The 18,828-nt window shown below is 39.9% G+C and overlaps 1 protein-coding gene and 1 long non-coding RNA gene across 3 annotated transcripts in view; one reads left to right on the forward strand and one right to left on the reverse strand.

The window, feature by feature from the left end:
- LOC308468824 (phosphatidylinositol-binding clathrin assembly protein-like) overlaps positions 1 to 13,520 on the forward strand; it is a 54,592-nt gene extending 41,072 nt beyond the window's left edge. For both annotated transcript variants that reach the window (XM_080991287.1, XM_080991286.1), the window contains 4 exons: positions 498 to 618; positions 2,604 to 2,660; positions 3,822 to 3,929; positions 5,149 to 13,520. In XM_080991287.1, coding sequence (XP_080847413.1) covers positions 498 to 618; positions 2,604 to 2,660; positions 3,822 to 3,929; positions 5,149 to 5,163 — 301 coding nt within the window. In that variant the 3' untranslated portion in view covers positions 5,164 to 13,520. The remainder of the gene's footprint in view (positions 1 to 497; positions 619 to 2,603; positions 2,661 to 3,821; positions 3,930 to 5,148) is intronic.
- On the reverse strand, positions 6,248 to 18,793 carry LOC308468874. The gene is made up of 2 exons (XR_013981919.1): positions 15,777 to 18,793; positions 6,248 to 15,056 (listed from the first exon to the last, which is right to left on the reverse strand). It is a non-coding gene; the product is annotated as an uncharacterized lncRNA (long non-coding RNA).
- Positions 18,794 to 18,828: the final 35 nt, after the last annotated feature.

Consider the following 18,828-nt stretch of genomic DNA (forward strand, 5'->3'; position numbering starts at 1 on the left):
GGGTGTAGGGATGCCATCAATAAGGCACAGGGTGTGGGATGTTCCTGGCGCAGGTGAATTGTTAACATTGCTAATAAAAATATTGTTTTGACCAGGTGGTGGGCTGGTTGGTATGATTTAAAATTTGCCTAAACCTCTGGGAACTGCTTTGTGAGAGCAGTTTCCGATGTATAAAGCCAGCTGAGTTATCTGCTACCTTACCAGTGTAACTCACAAAGTTTTATGGAAATTTGGCTCTCTTACTTGCCAGGCTTTCTGAAGTAAGCACACCCTGAAACAAACGGAGGAAGTAATTTATTTTGCAGTTATGAATTTAATAAAAAGTAGATGTGGTGTTTAAAAAGTTACATATACCAAATGCTATGATCCAGGGGCCGTGAGGTGTAATTATAGTGGCAGCTAAAAGAAATTAGTGATTAACAGAACAGTTCCGTATATTGCAGTATCATTTCAGCTGTTCTCCGTATGTAACTGCTCAGCTTTCAATTCGTTTTTAGATCTGATATGCAGTGGAATCAGCCTACAGAGAAGAAACTTACTGGTGGAACCAACTGGCAAGCGAAAACAAGCACCTCAACTACATGGAATACTGTCCCTATTCCTCCTGCTCCACAGATGGTAATACTTACAGTATTTTCAGCCTTTAAATTGTTTGTGTGTTTGCCTTTCCCCTGTATTTCACAAAGCATTCTTGTCAAAATTTTGAGAGGAATTTACCAATAAGGCTTTGGCATGAAATTTTAGAATCCCAAGGGAGAGGATTTGGACATAAAATAAATTGGAGGTTACAGTGCATCTTGTATAACATGTAAATACTTTAGTACCTTCTAGATGTGATTCTCTGTATTTTTTAAAGTATTTTTGTGATAAAAATATTGGCCAGAATCCAAAGAACTACTTAATTGCACACTAGGGACTGGTGCTACCCTAGTGGAATTGTTGCCTTGTTTTTCTCTGAGCACTTTACAGCCATCATAAACTGGCTTTGAGACTCCCCTTCAAGATGTTTATATTTTATTACTTTAAATGATTTTAATGTTGTAAGCTGCAGAAGGAAAATACTGTATTCTGAAGGTAGCTAATGTGTACTAAATTGAAATTAAAGGGCTTTGGAGAAGCAGCTGAAGAGAAACAGCCCTATAAACCCTGGTACATGTACACTTCTGGTCTCCAGTTCTTTGTGGACTGGTGTTTTATTTTTGATAGGATCCTGGCAGATATGGCAAAAATTCATAGCCTTGTATTCCAGCTCCCAGTAACAGGTGCTTGATGCCTTCTAACTTGTTTGTAGTAGCACAGATTGCAGCTTTACTGTTTCGGTGTGAATTGCTCTTATGTGTATAAATGGTAGCTCTTTCTTAGATATCTATTATGCTTCCTGGTTGCTTCAAATCTGAGCTGAAAAGCATGAATCAAATTAATGAAAATATTCTCCTTAGCTATTCCTTCCTCATATGGAAAGAGAACTTCCTCTGTACAAAAGAGCAGTCAAATAATATAGCTGCCCCGTAATTTCATTCAGCCACTGTCAGGACTGGTCGTTGTCCGCTTCAGATCACCACACAAACGCTTCTTGTTCTTTTATAACTTTTTATTGTGTATTAACAAAATAATCTTATGAACAGTTCTTAACTATTATTCCTCAGAGTCACTTATTTCAGATACCTTCTGAGCTCTGCTTCTCCGTGACCAGCCACCCTCAAAATGGCGAAGGCGCCTTTCCCTTGTTTTCCCGCTCTTTTTTCTAACCTCCTGGCTAGAGCTGGCCTGTATCTCCCCTCCTCCGAATCTGAGCTAGAACTTAACCCTTGCCTTTCCTGGGAACAGCCGGTCCCTCCCTGTTGTTCCTCTTGCTCCCTTCTACAGTGGTGCCTCGCAAGACGAAATTAATCCGTTCCGCGAGTGTCTTTGTCTAGCGGTTTTTTCGTCTTGCGAAGCAACCCTATTAGTGGCTTAGCGGATTAGCGCTATTAGCGGTTTAGCGGCTATTAAAGGCTTAGCGGCTTAGTGGCTTAGCTGCTAAAAGGCTATTAGCGGCTTAGCGGCTTAGAAAAAGGGGGGGGGAGCGGAAAAAAATCTCAAGACTTGCAAGACATTTTCGTCTTGCGAAGCAAGCCCATAGGGAAATTCGTCCTGCGAAGCAACTCAAAAACGGAAAACCCTTTCGTCTAGCGGGTTTTCCGTCTTGCGAGGCATTCGTCTTGCGGGGCACGACTGTATTAGATTCACTGCTCTCCCTCCCCCCTTGGGGAATGCTTTCTCCCTCTGAGAAACTGGAAACTTCTAACTCTTCCCTGACAGCCACATTGCTTTAATTCTTTTTGAATGTACAGTTACATGGTGTGCGAGACTGAGGATAATTAACTTCATAACTAGCTTGTCTTGTTTCTAGCTAAAGTCATTCTAGTTTTGGTATCCTGCTACTCCCAATAATTTTCTGTCCCTCCTCCTTTTTGCTATGCTAGAATGGAGTACCTTATCTTGGATATGCGAGTTCCTATCCTGCAAAATAAGATGCATTTTATACAATTTCTTCAGTGTTAGCAGTGGAATTTGTAGCCAAATTTTATATGCAATCTCCCCCCCCCCCCCCACTGTCAAAGGTACCTGCTCCAGTAACCTACCCACTGAATACACCTCAAGTGCCTGTGTATGGAATGGTAAGAATATTCACTCTTTATATTTATATAATACATTGAGAAGATGTTCTATTTTGAATGTCATACATCGTAATTTGCAGCAGCCTAATGAGCCTGAAATCTCAAGTACAAATTCTTTTGTTATTCTGCTGCATTGTAAAGTAGTCTGAAAAGCTTCTGCATGCACAAGGGAAGTCACTGAAATGTTTTTTATCTTGCTTCCCAATACTTACCAACATTTTAATCAAAGTGTGGTATAAAGTTTTTCCCACTGCTTTACTTGGATGTCCTAAGAAATGTCTTTTATATTATCCCCACACCACGTTTTAAGATTTGCCAGTGTGGTCTTAACATCTTTTAATGGATGCAATTTTAGCATCCCCTTAGAGCAAGACCTTTTCACTAGTTTGTCCCTCCCCAAGGAAGTTATCTTAGCCTCCTCATCTCTTTCTTGAAACAGACACAAATATTCTGTCTCCACCATGTTTTTATAATGATGTCCACAATAGCTTAGGGATGGAAATCTGAGGCTAAAACAGAATTTTAGTCATATTTTATGTAACTGATTCCATTCGTTGGGTGGTGTTTATTATTTGGTGCCCATTCATTTGGTGGTGTTTAAAAGTGCATTCAAGTTGTAACTTAATCCACCCCCACCATTTATGTACAAATTCCAAAGAGGTGAAATACCTTGGCTGTATCTGAACTCCTGCATTTATAATTATGCTCTATGACAATTTATTATAGAAGCTGGCCATTACAGGTGGGTGGAATTATCTGGTCAACACACTTCTGAGGCATTTCAGTTCCTTGTAAGCAAATTCAGTCCTCCATCTCTCTCAGATTTCAGGCAGGGAAAATTATCTTCTCTGTCAGACTCATTGGAAAGCTGCTTCCCATAAGAATAGATGTCACTGGGCTAGATGGATTAGTGGTCTGACTCTGTTGAAGACCACATGAAACCACTGTCTGAAGAGTGCAGAAACTGGCCGCTTCAGCAGTAGGAGTACTGTGTTCATGCATAAGCGGCTTCTGCACCTAGCCTCGAGAGCTTTGGCGTTAAGTTGCTGAAGGGGAACTAGAATTTGTTTAGCTTTCAAAATATATAGATAGAGCAACCATGTTCAAGCTCAGAGTATCAGTAAATGACTTTATACATTCCTGTTTCTGTCTGACATTTAGGTACCTGCTCAGATTGGAGCTACTCCTATTATGGCACCCCAGCCTATGATATATACCCAAACCAGCCTAAGGCCAACAAATCCTTTTGCACCTATCTCTGGAACACAGGTTAGTGTATTCCTTAGCATAAAGATGAAACTCTTCATGATTCCTGTAGACTGTTAACAGCACTTGCCACTTTAAAATATTTATATACTGCCCCTGATTGGTCAAATCTGCTCCTTAGGCTGCAAAACATCATCACCATCATTATTTATATTCAACTGTCCGTGAGCTTGAAAGGATACTGGTATGTTCTTTTACCGTCTCAGATCCTAAAGTACTTGCCTCACAGCACTGAGACCCCCTCCTGATGAAAGTTAGGCAGGCTAAGACTTTCAGATAGAGCTTGATCAGCTCCACTCAAAGAGTTACAGAATGAATCAAATATACATTTATTTAAAATGTTCTTTTTTAAAAAAGCAGTTATGGGCCCTTCAGCAATGGGTCTGTCAGCAACTGATTGTGCCTGGATGTTGCTAGCAGGAAACAAACCAGTTCTTTGTTTCTTATTTTGTTTTTTTGTTGAAAACAGACAAAAAAAAATTTGCCTAATTTGCAATTAAGATGTATTTTATTGTAGTTAGTAGAGTAGTGGAACTTTTATTGTGATGAACGTTCAAAAGTTAAGACTTGATACCTTGTAGTTCAACTTTAAGAAGCAGGGCTTCAACCAAGCCTCTGATTGATCAGCACAACTTTTTAGAGATATTCCTGGGATATTATTAAGCAGATGGAAGGTAATCTGTGATTTTAAATTTTTACATGGTTTTAGTGTGTGTATGTGGGACGCAGGTGGCACTGTGGGTTAAACCACAGAGCCTCTTGGGCTTGCCAATCAGAAGGTCGGTGGTTCGAATCCCCACGATGGGGTGAGCTCCCGTTTCTTGGTCCCTGCTCCTGCCAATCTAGCAGTTCGAAAGCACGTCAAAGGACAAGTAGATAAATAGGTGCCGCTCCGGCGGGAAGGTGAATGGCGTTTCCGTGTGCTGCTCTGGTTCGCCAGAAGCGGCTTAGTCATGCTGGCCACATGACCCGGAAGCTGTATGCTGGCTCCCTCGGCCAATAAAGTGAGATGAGTGCCGCAACCCCAGAGTCAGTCATGACTGGACCTAATGGTCAGGGGTCCCTTTACCTTTACTAATGTGTGTATGTACAAAAGAATTGTTGTGCACCAGAATTTTGTTTTAAAAAATATATGAAAAAGCAGTTTACAAGTATTTTGTGAATAAAAATATGTAACCTTAATGACTTTCATTCAGCTTGTTTTTCTTTATATATGTTGCAGATACAATTTATGTAGACCCGCCAAAGCAGCAAGACACTTTGACAACCAAATATTGGTAGAAAGAAGACAGAACTTTTGAACTGCGGTCCTCACTAGGGCACATACCCGCTTCCCATACAATATCAATTACTTTGAATTGCTGTGCTTTAAAGATTATTGTTATAACAGTCACTATGGTATGAAATCATGTTTGGTTTTGGATAGCATAAGACTGTTTTCAGTGGAAAGCTGAAGTATTCTGAAGCTGAAGGTCAGCAAAGTATGTAAGGAGAATCCTGACTTTCCCTTTTTAAATAAGAGCTTACTTGGAAACTCTTTGCAGCATTTCCATGCAACAGCTAGCCTCTAGTAAGCTAGTGGAGGGTATAATTATTCTATTTATTTTCTCCCAGAATTCTGTGGCCGTTGTTACCATGGCACCACTTAATGAAGTTGAGCAATAAACCTTTCAGATACTCTTAAGCAGTACCTGATACAATAAGACTCTGAGAAGAATCTTGCATTATCAGAAATGCCAATATTGACTGCTTTTTCTCATGCTAGACTAGTTTCTTCTAATTCACAAATTTTGTACTGTGAGTTTTAAATGCTGTGAATCAACTTTTAACTAAATGTAGGCCATTAACAAAAAACTATAGTCAATTGGCATTTCAGCAGAGCGTTGCCTTGCCAAGTGATAGAGTTATGCTTTGGCAGAGACTGGGGCACCTGACCTATTTTGAAGAAAATAGTATGTTACAAAGTAGAGTGTGTGCAGTCCTGGCATGGATGGCAATAGCTGCACTTCCTTATGCAGCCTCTTATGTACAGATAGCAGCATCATTTCATACTTTAGCTAGAGTTGCCTTCATGTCCCAGAAAAAAGTCTGCAGGTGGCCAGCAGCAGTGAGTCTGGGAAGCTTTTTGCCCTTAATTTAAGATGTAGGGCACCAGCATTTTCTTAGTCATTCATCATTTACAGTGCTGCACTTTAAGAACTGGAAAATTGTGTTCCTGAGCTCTTCTATCCCTCTATAGCTTGCGACCCATGTTGTGGGTAAAGGAGCAAAAGAAAATTTTAAAAGGGCCAGTCACTACATAAAACAAACTTTTTTTGGGGGGGAGGAGGGAGTGTAAATATTTGTAAACCCTGAAATACAAAAAAAATCTAGTGCTGCATAATCTTTTCTTCTTCTTTATAACACATTCAAAATGCAGATATTGTACTGCTTTAAGACATTTAGCTCAAATTTCTTTTGTATTGAAAAGTTCAGACCATTATCCTTCAGGATACTTAAGATATTATTGCAGTGTAGGAGAATGTAAGATGGTCCGTGATTTTCAAACACAATGCCCCAAAATAATGAAAGGATTACCTTAAACATTATTTTTAAATTTGTCAGATGGAGTCCAGGGCATACCTATGAGGGGAGATGGGAAGCAAAAAATGATGATGATGATTTATTTTTTAAAAGAACATTTTAACTGAAGAAAATGTGCAAACTGGTTCTTTCCTTTCTATCACTGCTGTGATGATTTTCTTGTCTTGAGCTCATTGCGGTAGCAATAACAGCAAAAAGCCTCTCTCTTAAATGTCAGTGTGGCTTTCTTTCATTAAGCTTGCCCCTTTTTATCATTTAAAACTTTTTGCAGCACTTGAGCTTGATCTTCCAAGTGTTTTTACCAAGTTATTGGCCCTTGTTCCGTGGGAAGGGATTTGCAGAAACAAAAAGTACTTTTGTGGCTCAGGCTGTGTCAAATTCTAGAAAACCAGTCTTTTCCCTGTAAGTGTCTTTTGTGTTTGTTAATATTGTGCCAAGAATGTAAATATATATATATATGCTTGCTTCAAGAAAGATATACTTGTTTTGTCAAACTAAACATGATTTTTTAAAAAAATCAAATCGTTTTTTTACATATGTGTTTGCAATTTGTAACCACTAACTTTGTATGGATTAAATGTTGCAAGTTGGAAAAAACGTTTCAGACCAAATCTTGGACATGTACTGGCAAAGACATAAACTGGATGCATGTACAGTAATTAAATGTGGAAAGTGAATTTTCAAGGGCTTTGGGCTTTAATGTTCTCTCCTGGTTTGTCCAAAACCAATATTTATTGTAGCCCTATACAAGCTGGAGCAGCTTACTTAAAGGCCTTGTTTTAGTTGATATTCTAGTGAGTTAATTCAAATGATCCTCATTTAGGATTTTAAATCATGCTTCTAACCAATTTTCTGTCTTTTAATCCAGTTTGGATCAGTACATGTATTTAAATTACACAGATTTTATAATAACTAGCTAAAATGTTTGATCTCAGAGGCTGTGACCATGTAAAGTTTGGGGTTGTAAAATAGGCAGCAACCTTTTTTATCCCCCAGATATTATTTTCTAATAATTCAGTTTAACTGTGCTTAATTTATTGCATTTACTGGCTGCAGTCTTACAGCAGGGAACTTCATGCAATACCCACCTCCTCAGAGAGAGGGCAGCTTCAACTCTCCAAACGAATGGGTTTATGTATGATGTTTATGTGCTTTCTACAACATTATACAGTAATCATTTATATATCCATTAAAATCAGATTCAAAGCATAATAATAATCACAATAGTCCCACGGTAGCATAAGCCGCCAATGCTTACACATTCTTGCTTCTATTCATATGCAATTTAATTCATTAAGGAAGACTGGATTTTGTAATTTCTCTTTTCGTATCTAACTTGCCAGCTCAGTGACCTGAACTCAAAATGTTACTGAGTATGTGCATCTTCTCATGCTTGCAATCTTTGTAAGCAGTGTGATACTTGCACAACCTAATTTAACCTTTTCCCAACAACAAATGTGTGGGGATTCCCCCATGCTCATACATGAAGGTAACCTGTAAACCCTAGTAATGGCATTACTCTTAACCTGTAATGATTATTTGAGGAATTCTTTTTAAGAATTGTTACCCACTATACTGGTGTAATTTTTGTCAGATTCAGTTTTACATTCTGTCTCCAATAACGCTCAACTTGGAGGTTGTGCTTTTATCCTATAACCAAGGACTTTGATTTTATAATAAATGAGCTTTCTAGACAATAAGTGATTATCTATTTGTTCAATAAACCAATGGCATCTTGTCCAAAAAAGTAAATAAATGTCAGTAGCTGTATTTTGGCTGTCAATATTAGCATTGAACCTTTGTAGATAATACTTAGTCTGTAGTTCTTTAACTTATATATAAAATTCTCCCTCCTTTATCAGATCTTTAATGTGCAATTGGTGGGGTGGTTCTTGAATATGAGTAGAGTGCTGTCTTTGCTTCATATTTAGGTTGCCGCAACTGAGAACAGTGGCAAGGCTAGTCCAGTAGTGGAGGAAGCCTTTCAGGCACGTGGGGTGGGGTGAACCGCCCATAGGGGTGGGGCGCTCGGCGCTCATAGAGATGGAATGGGGTGCTCAGTGTCCCGTGCTGTCCCTATGGGCACTGCCACGCACCCTGTGCCATTCCTATGGGCGCCGAGCACCATGGGGTGCACAGTGCCCATAGGGACAAGACCGCGCCCTTAGGGACGAGACGGGGTGTGCAGTGCCCATAGGGACAGGGTGCACACCGGGGCCTCAGCCACCCTACAGCTGGGGGGGGGAGGCAGGCGGACAGCGCAGAGCCTGCGGGCGCTGAGATGCATGGCTTGTGCTTGAGGCAAGCCCCGCGGTGACAAGTGCCACCCACCATTTTGTCACCCCACGTCAGGGTGGCACCCAGGGCGGACCACCCCCTCCCCTCCCTTCGTACCTGGGCTAGTCATTCCTGCAGCCACACTGGGTCCTTAGGGAATTGTCTGTCCTTATGGAAAACCAAAATAACAGTTTGGTCACAATTGCTAGTACCACTTTCTGTGCCAAATCTGGAGAATTGGAACTCTCCTATCTCTGTGGAGGTGGGTTTATCACTCATTTCCTTGCTGAAAGATTGCAAGGCATCTTTTTTTTATAGCTGACCCTAGCAGTTAGATGGTGGTCACTGTTAACATTATTGAAACTGCATTTGGGGTTGCTGTGGCCAGAATTACACTTTTATTCGTCTTGCCAGAAATGCTAAAAGTACAGGTAGCTGTACTATTTTCAACTTCCAGTTGGCGAAAGGTTGTTTACAGTGGTATTAGTGGTGTTTATAATTGAACTGTCTGAATAATGTTAGATTATATGTATTTAAAGGTTTTTAAAAGCCAATAAGATGTCCATCATACATACTTGACATTTGCTGCTTCCCTATTAGATATATTAGCAGGTTAAAGCTAACTATAAAAATAGCAACTCAACTAAACTCAGGACAGGATTGCACTGCATATGACATCGTTTTGTAAATTTATTGTGAGAGTAAGATGCTGACCAACCTACTGCCTTCTCAAAGATACTGACTTTAGAGAACAACTCCTTCCTTATGAATATATTGGTATCATTTCTATTATTCATTATTTTAGGGCAACCTTCCTATGCTGACTGGGGCTGATGGTAGTTGTAGTCCAAAACATCTGGAGGGCGCCAAGCTGTGGAAGGTTGCCATAGTGTTTTGGCCATTAACGGGTTGACTGCAAATATGTGTTTGTGGTCCTGAAATATTTGCAGGTGAAGCAATGTGGTGGTGGTCTTGTCACAAGATTATCCTTAAGGCAGTGCTGTCCTTAAGGCAGTGCTACCAGGCTGCCATTTTAAAAGCTACAAAACCAAGGCAGATTTATTTCATCTGTTTTTGTTCCATTGTTTCCATTGTATTTAGGGTCATAGCCTAAATCTTAAGATTGGTGTGTCCTGGCTTTAGTTGTGTTTGATACTTTTATAGTTTGATAATTGGACTGGTAGGTCAGGGTTGTAATTCCCACAGGTATTCAGAGAAAAAATGCATGAAGCTGAGGAGAAAGAAATACACACACTCACACCCACACACACTCGTGGATTTCTGTGTCAACACTGTTTTCTGCATTTCCCATATTCAACTCCAATGAGAGATTTGTTTTTGCTTTTAAAAAGACATATAGGTTATTAAAATGGCAAGAATTCTGTCTTAAAAGCTTTGGGAAGCATGGACAGTTCGATTATAATATTATGATTTCGTACATTCTTAAAACAGGATGAGAGCGATGGCAGTTTCATCATGTGGCTTGTAGGAGAGTGTGTGAGAATCTGAAGGGTGATAGGTGCCCTTGTACAGAGAGTGCTCTCTCTAAGGGTCAGATTAGACATGATGATAGTGGCTGTGCTTTTTTTGTTCACATCTCTGCCTCGTTTTCATGTAGAATGGAAGGTGGCGTCTGAGCTTAATATTAGAAAGCATGGACAGGCATGGAAACCAGAGCCCGTTCCCTCACGTAGTCCATTGCCCACATGTGCTCCTCCAGCTCTGCTTCTACACTGGAAATGAAATGAGCTGGGAGTAAATAATGGGCAGTGAGCCCCATGTAGTTAATGCCATGGACTGGGAAGAGTCAGTCCCCTTTATTGTTGCAAACCTGTTGCAGTTAAAGCCAGCCTCCACCTTACCCCACTTTATATGAGACCCAGGAATAAATAAGCATGGCTGCTATGGTCACATTAGTTGGCCATAAGAATAGAAATGTGATATTAATGGGTAATATTGTCATACTTGAAAATGTCTCTTCTAAAGCTGTTGCTCCTTTTCCTAGATATACATTCATTTTTTAAAAATGTAATAAAGACATTTTCAGTCTCTGATAAGAATGTGTAGAGCTTAAAAAGAAAGCAAGTATACTTTTTGGGTTTTTTTGTAAAATGTTGTCTTTGACTTTAAAATTAAATACAGGGTGTACCTGGATCTGTTTGGGGTTTATTGATGTGTGGTAAGGGTGGACTACAATTTTAGAGTAGAATGCACTGTGGATCAGTGCTTTTATTTGTACATAAAAGGGAAAACTTCTTTTCTTTTTAAGTAGCCTGCATTTTGAGAATAATATTGACATGCGCTGTGTACCAGTCACTTATTTCCATTTTAAAGATTATATTTTTGAGTAATGGGGAACTGTACGTGCTATCTCTACAGTTTCTAGAAATTACTTAGAAATGTTGCTTTTGAATATGTAATTTGACTTCTTGGCTGTCCCATGTACTGCTTTAGTATGTATTGTGTACCTCATACCCCCAGCTTTCTGATGATAGCATTTATTTTAAAATATTGTAATAACCAATGCAGTCTTTATTATTCTCCTCCCCCTACCCTACCAGTTTGGTAAATAATTTGATGCAATTGTATTCCTTTATAAAATACTTGGCTGGAATTTTCTTGAAATATTGGAAGCAGGGGGGAAAGGTGTTAAATGTGTATGTTGTTCTGGGTTTGGTTTTCTAATTGATAATTTCAATTCATTGTTCCCAATATTCTCTTCCTTGCCCCACCCCAATGCAATAGGTATGTGCCTTTATATATATATATTAATTTGACAGGTGCTTCCTGTTTGCAGGATGACTCTTTAAAATTCTTGTATAATTTTTGTCACAGCAGGGCAGTATTGATAATCCATATATTTGTATTTCAAATATGATTTAAATTGCATATTGTATCTGATATAGAAAATGTATTGGGGTTTTTTTCTGTAGTATTTGATCATTTTCTATTCTGTAGGTAGAACAAGCAAGGAAAACCTCGTTGTTGGAGAAGGTTGGAAGTTTAGTTGGGTTTTCAAGCAGATATTAGGTCCCATGTGCTCACTAAACAACATGCATGCAGCGTTGGTTCCAGATAGTTAGTAGCACATAGCTCCCATTGTAATTAATGGGACAAGTTAGTAGTAACTTGATTACTGCCTTAGTCTGATATAACTGCCTTAGTCTGGGATCAACCTATGGTGTTGAGTTTGTTGAACAAGCCTCCTTGCAATCAAAAGCATATGCCACTAACTCCATTAACTATTTCCTTCACAGAACAAATAGCAGATTGGGGGTGAGTGGGTGTCAAGATTACTAGAGTGTAGGGGAAAGGCTTAAACCCTACTTCTTGCATATTATAACCCAGACACCTGATTCTCACTATTTCCTCTCTTTCCCTTTTTAAGACACATGAAATTGGGTTACTCATTTATTGCATTGTCTAACATGGTCCCAAGAGGTCAGCTGAAGGGAAGTTGCTGCTTAGTGAGTCTTACAGTTTTTGCAGTTCGGAAAGCAACTGCTTACATCAATAGTGCTAGTGCAGGCAAGGAGAGTCTCAGCAAACATGGGGACTTCATGACACACTAGTGCCATTTACCAGCTATTGGTGGAAGCAACAGGATAAAAGTTTCTGAGACAAAGCATTTGATTGTCACTGTGGTATTAACAATATTTTCCCCTGTGAGTCAGTTTTTAAAAGTCTACTACACCTTATTCTCTGAGAAATGGTATTGGTGAGCATTATGAGCCGAATCCTTAATTCAGTGACCTCTTTGCTTCATCCGTCTCTTATCAGAGCTAGGCAGCAGGAACCACAGCTTAAAGGCTAGATGTGAAGCTGTGGTTCCTGTTGCCTGGCTGTGATAGAGAGACTATATTCAGAAAAATAATGTTGAATGCAGCTGCAGAGTTGACTTCTTATTTTAGAAAAAGAGGAAGTTGTCTTGTGAATTCTTGTTTTGTTTTGAGAGCAGATTATAGTAATACCTGCCACATTAATTGAATGACAAACAGCAAAATGTTTGAATGCTGCATGAATACCTAGCAACCCAAATTTTGTTTAGCTAATAAAATACAAGTTTATAGCCATTTGCACCTGCAGGAAATTTCTTTTAATGTACCATTATGATTAATCAACCAATAGTTCTGTTGTGGTGAAGGCCACTAAACACCAAAATGATTCTAGACTTCAGTTTATCAAAGCAGATTCAATAATTTCCCCTCAACTGACATAACAAATAGCATATTTAATTATCTGTAAAACAATTAAAAACACAAGTACAAATAAAAATTGCAGGTTGTACAAGCATTGGTAAGACATTACTGAATAAATGCATTTAGCAATTTATTTTGAAAACAGGGTTTCTGCAAATGTTCTCATATTTTGTATTTCAAATGTTTCTCAGTTTATTTCATATTTGAAATATAGTTTAATGGAGTGTATTGTGTTTTTTATTTAAACTACTCAAAAAATGTATTTTGCCCAGCTCTGCTTGTTCTTACGTAGATTGATTTTGATATGCTTTCCCTTTACAAAGTTGCAGTGTGAGAACATGGTGCATCTAGCCATCAAAAAAAAGTAAATAAATTCCTGCCTCTTCTCCCCGCCCCCAGCACTTACTTTGCTGAAGCACAGGGCTTGCTATGTTAACATTTTAATGATCCTTGACAGTATGTAAAACAGGAGGTGGTTGAGAGTCCTCCATTTTGTTAATGAAACAGGTTTTGGAAAATAAACTGGCACAAAGTGTCTTGGGTGTGTGTTTTAATATCTTTCTTAAAAGCAATGTTTCATTTCAACCAATGGTGCGGGTCAACCAGCAACACTTAAAAGCTTTTATTGTTTTATTTGATGCCATTGGCATTGGGTGTTTAAGGATGATCAGCTATGGCTAATGAACCAAAGGGCTTTTCCAAAAGGGATACACTTTTTCATTAATGGTTCAGGTAGCCATGTCAAACCAGTAGAATAAAACGTTCCCTAAATTCAGTAGATTTAATCCTTTTGAGTAGGACCAGCTAAGAAGCTACCAAGAAGTGAATGGGCTAAAAGTCTGTGTGACCTTTCAGTTGAACCTATCAAATCTATTATTGTACTGTCACTTTTGGAATTAAGTAGTTTTGTCAATGTTTGTGGTTGGCGATTCTGGTAAATTACTTACATTTTTCTTCAACTTAAGAACTGCCTTACCCTTTTAATTATTATTTATATAGCTCCACCAGTGACTAGTGCCTTACAGATCACAATAGGACAGGTCCCTAACCCATTCCAAAATTTGTTACAGCAGAAATAGCATAGGCAGTAAAAAAGGATGCACTACATGGTTGTTTCAGGTATATGTGCATATTTACAGGCTGTTACAGAATGACATGAAAGCTAGGAAGTTGTGCTTCAAGTTTTGCATACATACAATGAACCTAGCTATCAAAAACCAAAGTACATCATCTCTCAATGCAAGCAGGTGAGTGTACACACCTTCCCCACCACATTGCCTAACTTCTTATTTTCTTGGCCTATAACACCTTGGTTGTGTATTCTAATTTTATGTTAAAGTAAAATTTAGAGCTTATACCTGCATTGTTTGCCTTGGAACCAGCTGGAAATTTGTACTATATTAGAGTTGCTTTCTAAGTTTAGCTTTGTCTACTGGAAGCTATCCCCATGTACAAAATACATTCATTCTCGTACCACATATCCATATATGAAATGAGGGCCTTAGGCAGAAAAATGCATATAAACAAAGACCTAGGGTTTTAACTATCTCATCACTCATTTATTTTGCCATTAAAAGCCTCAAATTATGCCCCATTCATAATTGCATTCCTACTGGAATCGGTTTCACAGTACAGAAACTTATTTTTATTGTGTTTATGTGTGGCCCAACAACATAGTTCTCTGGTTAACTTAGCAATAAATGTCAAAAAACAATTGAAATAGTACTCTCATTTTGACTCAAGAAAATCACCATTTTATAGTTCAAATCGGGAAAAATAAATACATTAAATGGACAAAAGTACAAAGATTCACAAAACGTTTAGGGGTAATTGTACCCCTGCGTATCCCCAGAAAAAAAGCTGTGTGTGTGTGTAATACGCCCAGATTACCTAGGGCTTTTAGATAATATAGACTATCGGAAATATCTTCACCTGAATCTGAAAAGACCACAGTGATGGTGCCAAGCTAATCTCTCTGTGAAGGCTAGTCCATAACTAGGGTGCTGTCACTGCTGAAAATGCCATCTCTCACTTCACTTGGTTTCGTGAAACACCCAAAGCAGGGCCCAAGCTGTGAAGTTAGTAAAAGTTACTAGTATGTATTAGCATCAATGATATGGTAAGCAAATTGTGTACATCAAATGTATATAGACTTGAAATTCCTATGGAACAAGAATGGATGTGTGTGAGAAGAGAGGTAGCCAGCTTGGAAACCACATATCTGGTTGGGTAGCTGGTTATGAATAGTACATGTTCTTGAACATGATACAATCCCCATCTTCTACTTCCTCCTTGTCTTATTTATTTAGTCAGTATACTGCCTTTCATCCAAAGGTCACAGGGTGGTTCACAACATAAAAATACAAAATTAGAATTCAAAATACATAATACATGAAAAACAAACCAATAGCCCCCCCCCAAAAAAAAAAACCATTTAAAAAGCCATGGTTGAAGAGAAAATACCTAGTTGAGATATACGTTCCTGGCATCTAAAGATATGTAATGAAGGTGCCAGGTGATACTCTGTATAGAGAGCATTCACAAATGGGGAGCAAATCGCCTTGGCATGGATGCTGAAGTTGCCCAGAAACAGCAGTCTGGGAGTCCTCAATGCCAGCTCTGAGCTCAGGCGAGGAGACTGCTGGGCATTGAGGTGCTAAAAAGAGGAAGTGGACTCTGGTGCAAACTCTGGCTGATCTTAGCAGAGCTGGTTCTAGATTTGAGGGAGGCCCTCAATGAAAAAAAACTCATGGCCCTATTTCCATGTTCATGAGAACTCTGGCAGGCTTACATCAGAGTAGCAGGGCCCTTATCAGTCCTGGGCAGCTGGGGCTGGGAGACATATTCTCACAGTGGCCCAGAGTATTCCAAGGGGACATCATAAACAATAGAGTTGAGTGCAAGAGTTCTATGAGCATCACTCAGGTGGTCCACAGCATGGCTGTGAAGAACAGTGGGTGCAGCAGCTGCTCATTCTGAGAACCCAGCAATCCTCTGGCAAGGGGAGGGGACTTGAAAGAAATGAAGAGGATTAGGATCTTAAGCAAGAGGAAGTGATTTAAAAGGAGTGGGGAGGATTAAGAATACAGAAGAGCAGGAGGGAGTGATTTAAAAGGAGTGGAGAAGATTAGGAGCCAGGAAAACAAGTGAAAGGAAGCAAACATATCAAAATAGAAGCAATAAAATTAAAATGCATATGGCATCTAACACAAATGCGTTACAATTGCTGCAATGGGCAGAAAAACTATTTTAAGTGGTCCACCAACACACTCAGCAATTTTCAAGTTTGGGAATCACTGATACAGGGCTATTTTACATACTTGTTACACTATAAGCTTTTGTTGGCCACTCTCTGAGTCTCTGAGGAGTCTTCAGACCAATGCTCCATCTAAGCCTGGAGTTGGCAGTGGCTTATGATCTCAGGCTAAGGTTTGCTTGCTGGAATTTGTATAAAATGTCACTAAACCACCTAACAACTGTGTATCACATTGTTTGATACTATTTTTCCTTTCATTTATATAGTAAATCATGTAGAATGAGACAACTGATGTTATTATTTATTGAATTTATATAGAGTGGTACCTCGGGTTAAGTACTTAATTTGTTCCGGTAGTCCATTCTTAACCTGAAACTGTTCTTAACTTGAAGCACCACTTTAGCTAATGGGGCCCCCCGCTGCTGCCGCACCGCCACCGCACGATTTCTGTTCTCATCCTGAAGCAAAGTTCTTAACCCGAGGTACTATTTCTGAGTTAGCGGAGTCTGTAACTGAAGCGTCTGTAAGCTGAAGCTTATGTAACCCGAGGTACCACTGTACAGTTCTATACCCAGCGGTCTCAGGGCAGTTCACAGAATAAAATCAAAATATAAACCACAAAATACATAATCAAATTAAAAACAACAACCCAATAACCCCCCCAACCCATATTTTAAAAGGGCATAGGATGTCATATGATAACACATGATAAAAAGTAACTAAGTAACTTAAATGTAACAAAAGGGGACACATGATAAAGAGTTAAACCAGGCATAGGCAAACTCTGCCCTCCAGATGTTTTGGGACTACAGTACAATTCCCATCATCCCTGACCACCTGTCCTGTTAGCTAGGGATGATGGGAGTTGTAGTGTGGTGTAGTGGTTAAGAGCGGTAGCCTCATAATCTGGTAAACCGGGTTCGCGTCTCCGCTCCTCCACATGCAGCTGCTGGGTGACCTTGGGCTAGTCACACTTCTTTGAAGTCTCTCAGCCCCACTCACCTCACAGAGTGTTTGTTGTGGGGGAGGAAGGGAAAGGAGAATGTTAGCCGCTTTGAGACTCCCTAGGGTAGTGATAAAGCAGGACATCAAATCCAAACTCTTCCTCTTCTATGCCTGAGTTAAACGAACAGCAGAGAATGAAGGATAAGAAGCCTTAGGTTGAAACTCCATATGCACTTGCCTGAACCTAAGTCCCATTGAACTCAATCAAGCTTACTTCTGACTAGACATATCTATTAAAAATAGTTGAGATCTGTTTATCAAAATGCTCCCCCTCTTGTAGCTTGTATTTGCTATTTTTACATTTATAGTTTAATATTACTATGTGAGAGTCACCTGAAAAGCCGTTTAAAAAGATCTTCTACATCTATGTGTAAAGGGGAAGCGCCATGGCTCAGTGGTAGAGCACCAGGTTCTCAGGTTCAAATCATGGCATCTCCAGGCAGGGCTAGCAATGTCACCAGCTGGAAACTTGGAGAGCTGCTACCAGTCAGTGTGGACAATACTGAGCTAAACGCATAACTGTCAACCTTCCCTTTTTTGGTGGGAAATTCCCTTATTCCAGCGCCGTTTCCCGCTGCTATCCTGGATTGTTAGATATCCTGTAGACTGTCCCCTGGACAGATGAGGCTGCTGATCCCTTATTTTCAAATCTGAAAGTTGACAGCTATGTAAACGGACCAATGGTCTGACTTGGTATACGGAAGTTTTTCTATGAAAGCCACCAGTGTCATATATCAGAGGTTGGTTCGTAAGGGCTAAGGCAGCACTGCTACGCCAACCTCAGTTCCTTTCCTTCTTACAACCAACCTAGGAGGTGGTGGAACTACGTAGTTGTTACTTTCCTCTCTTACCAGCGCTGCCCTTGTAGAATTCAGCAGGGATGGATGGGGGCAAAAACAGAATCGATCGGCTCTACCTGTCTTTGACTCTGGCTCCACCTCTTGTTGCCCTGCCTCCCTTTCCTCCCTACCATAATCAAGGAGCATTTGCCACCGCTAATGTGATGTAGTGGAAACGAGGATTCAAATCCCCACCGGCTCTGACAGTGGGTTATCGCGCGGATAAAACGGGGAGTGGGAAAACCGAAGAGGATGAGACCCTTAGTCTTGGCGTCGTGGGTTTAAACACGCCCCCCCCCTTTGGGCGAAAGATTCCTGCAGTGGCAGCGCAGGGGATGAGATTATTTGATCCTCGTGGTCCCTTCCAACTATTCTAGGACTCTATAATGATACATACATCATACTGAGCTCTTGGAAGGAAACGTCTGATATAAAAGTAATAAATATTCGGGCATCCCTCATGGCGATCCTGTAACTGCAGTTCCCAGGATCCTTTGAGGGGTGAAGCAATGTGCTTTAATGACCCAGTGTGTACACAGCCTTGCTTCTATGCAATAATAATGATGATGATGATGATGATATCCAATCCTATTTATATGGTAAATCACGAAGGGGCTTTCGCTTTCTTAGGGGGGTAGCTGCACATTATCACCACCATCTAACACCAACAATACAACCTTCACACCAAAAACGAGAATGGCAGGGCACGCTCCTCCCTTACCCTCGGGCAGTCAATCAAGACC

The sequence above is a fragment of the Podarcis pityusensis genome (genome assembly GCF_964106645.2).
Source record: "Podarcis pityusensis genome assembly, chromosome: Z".
Lineage (NCBI taxonomy): Eukaryota > Metazoa > Chordata > Lepidosauria > Squamata > Lacertidae > Podarcis > Podarcis pityusensis.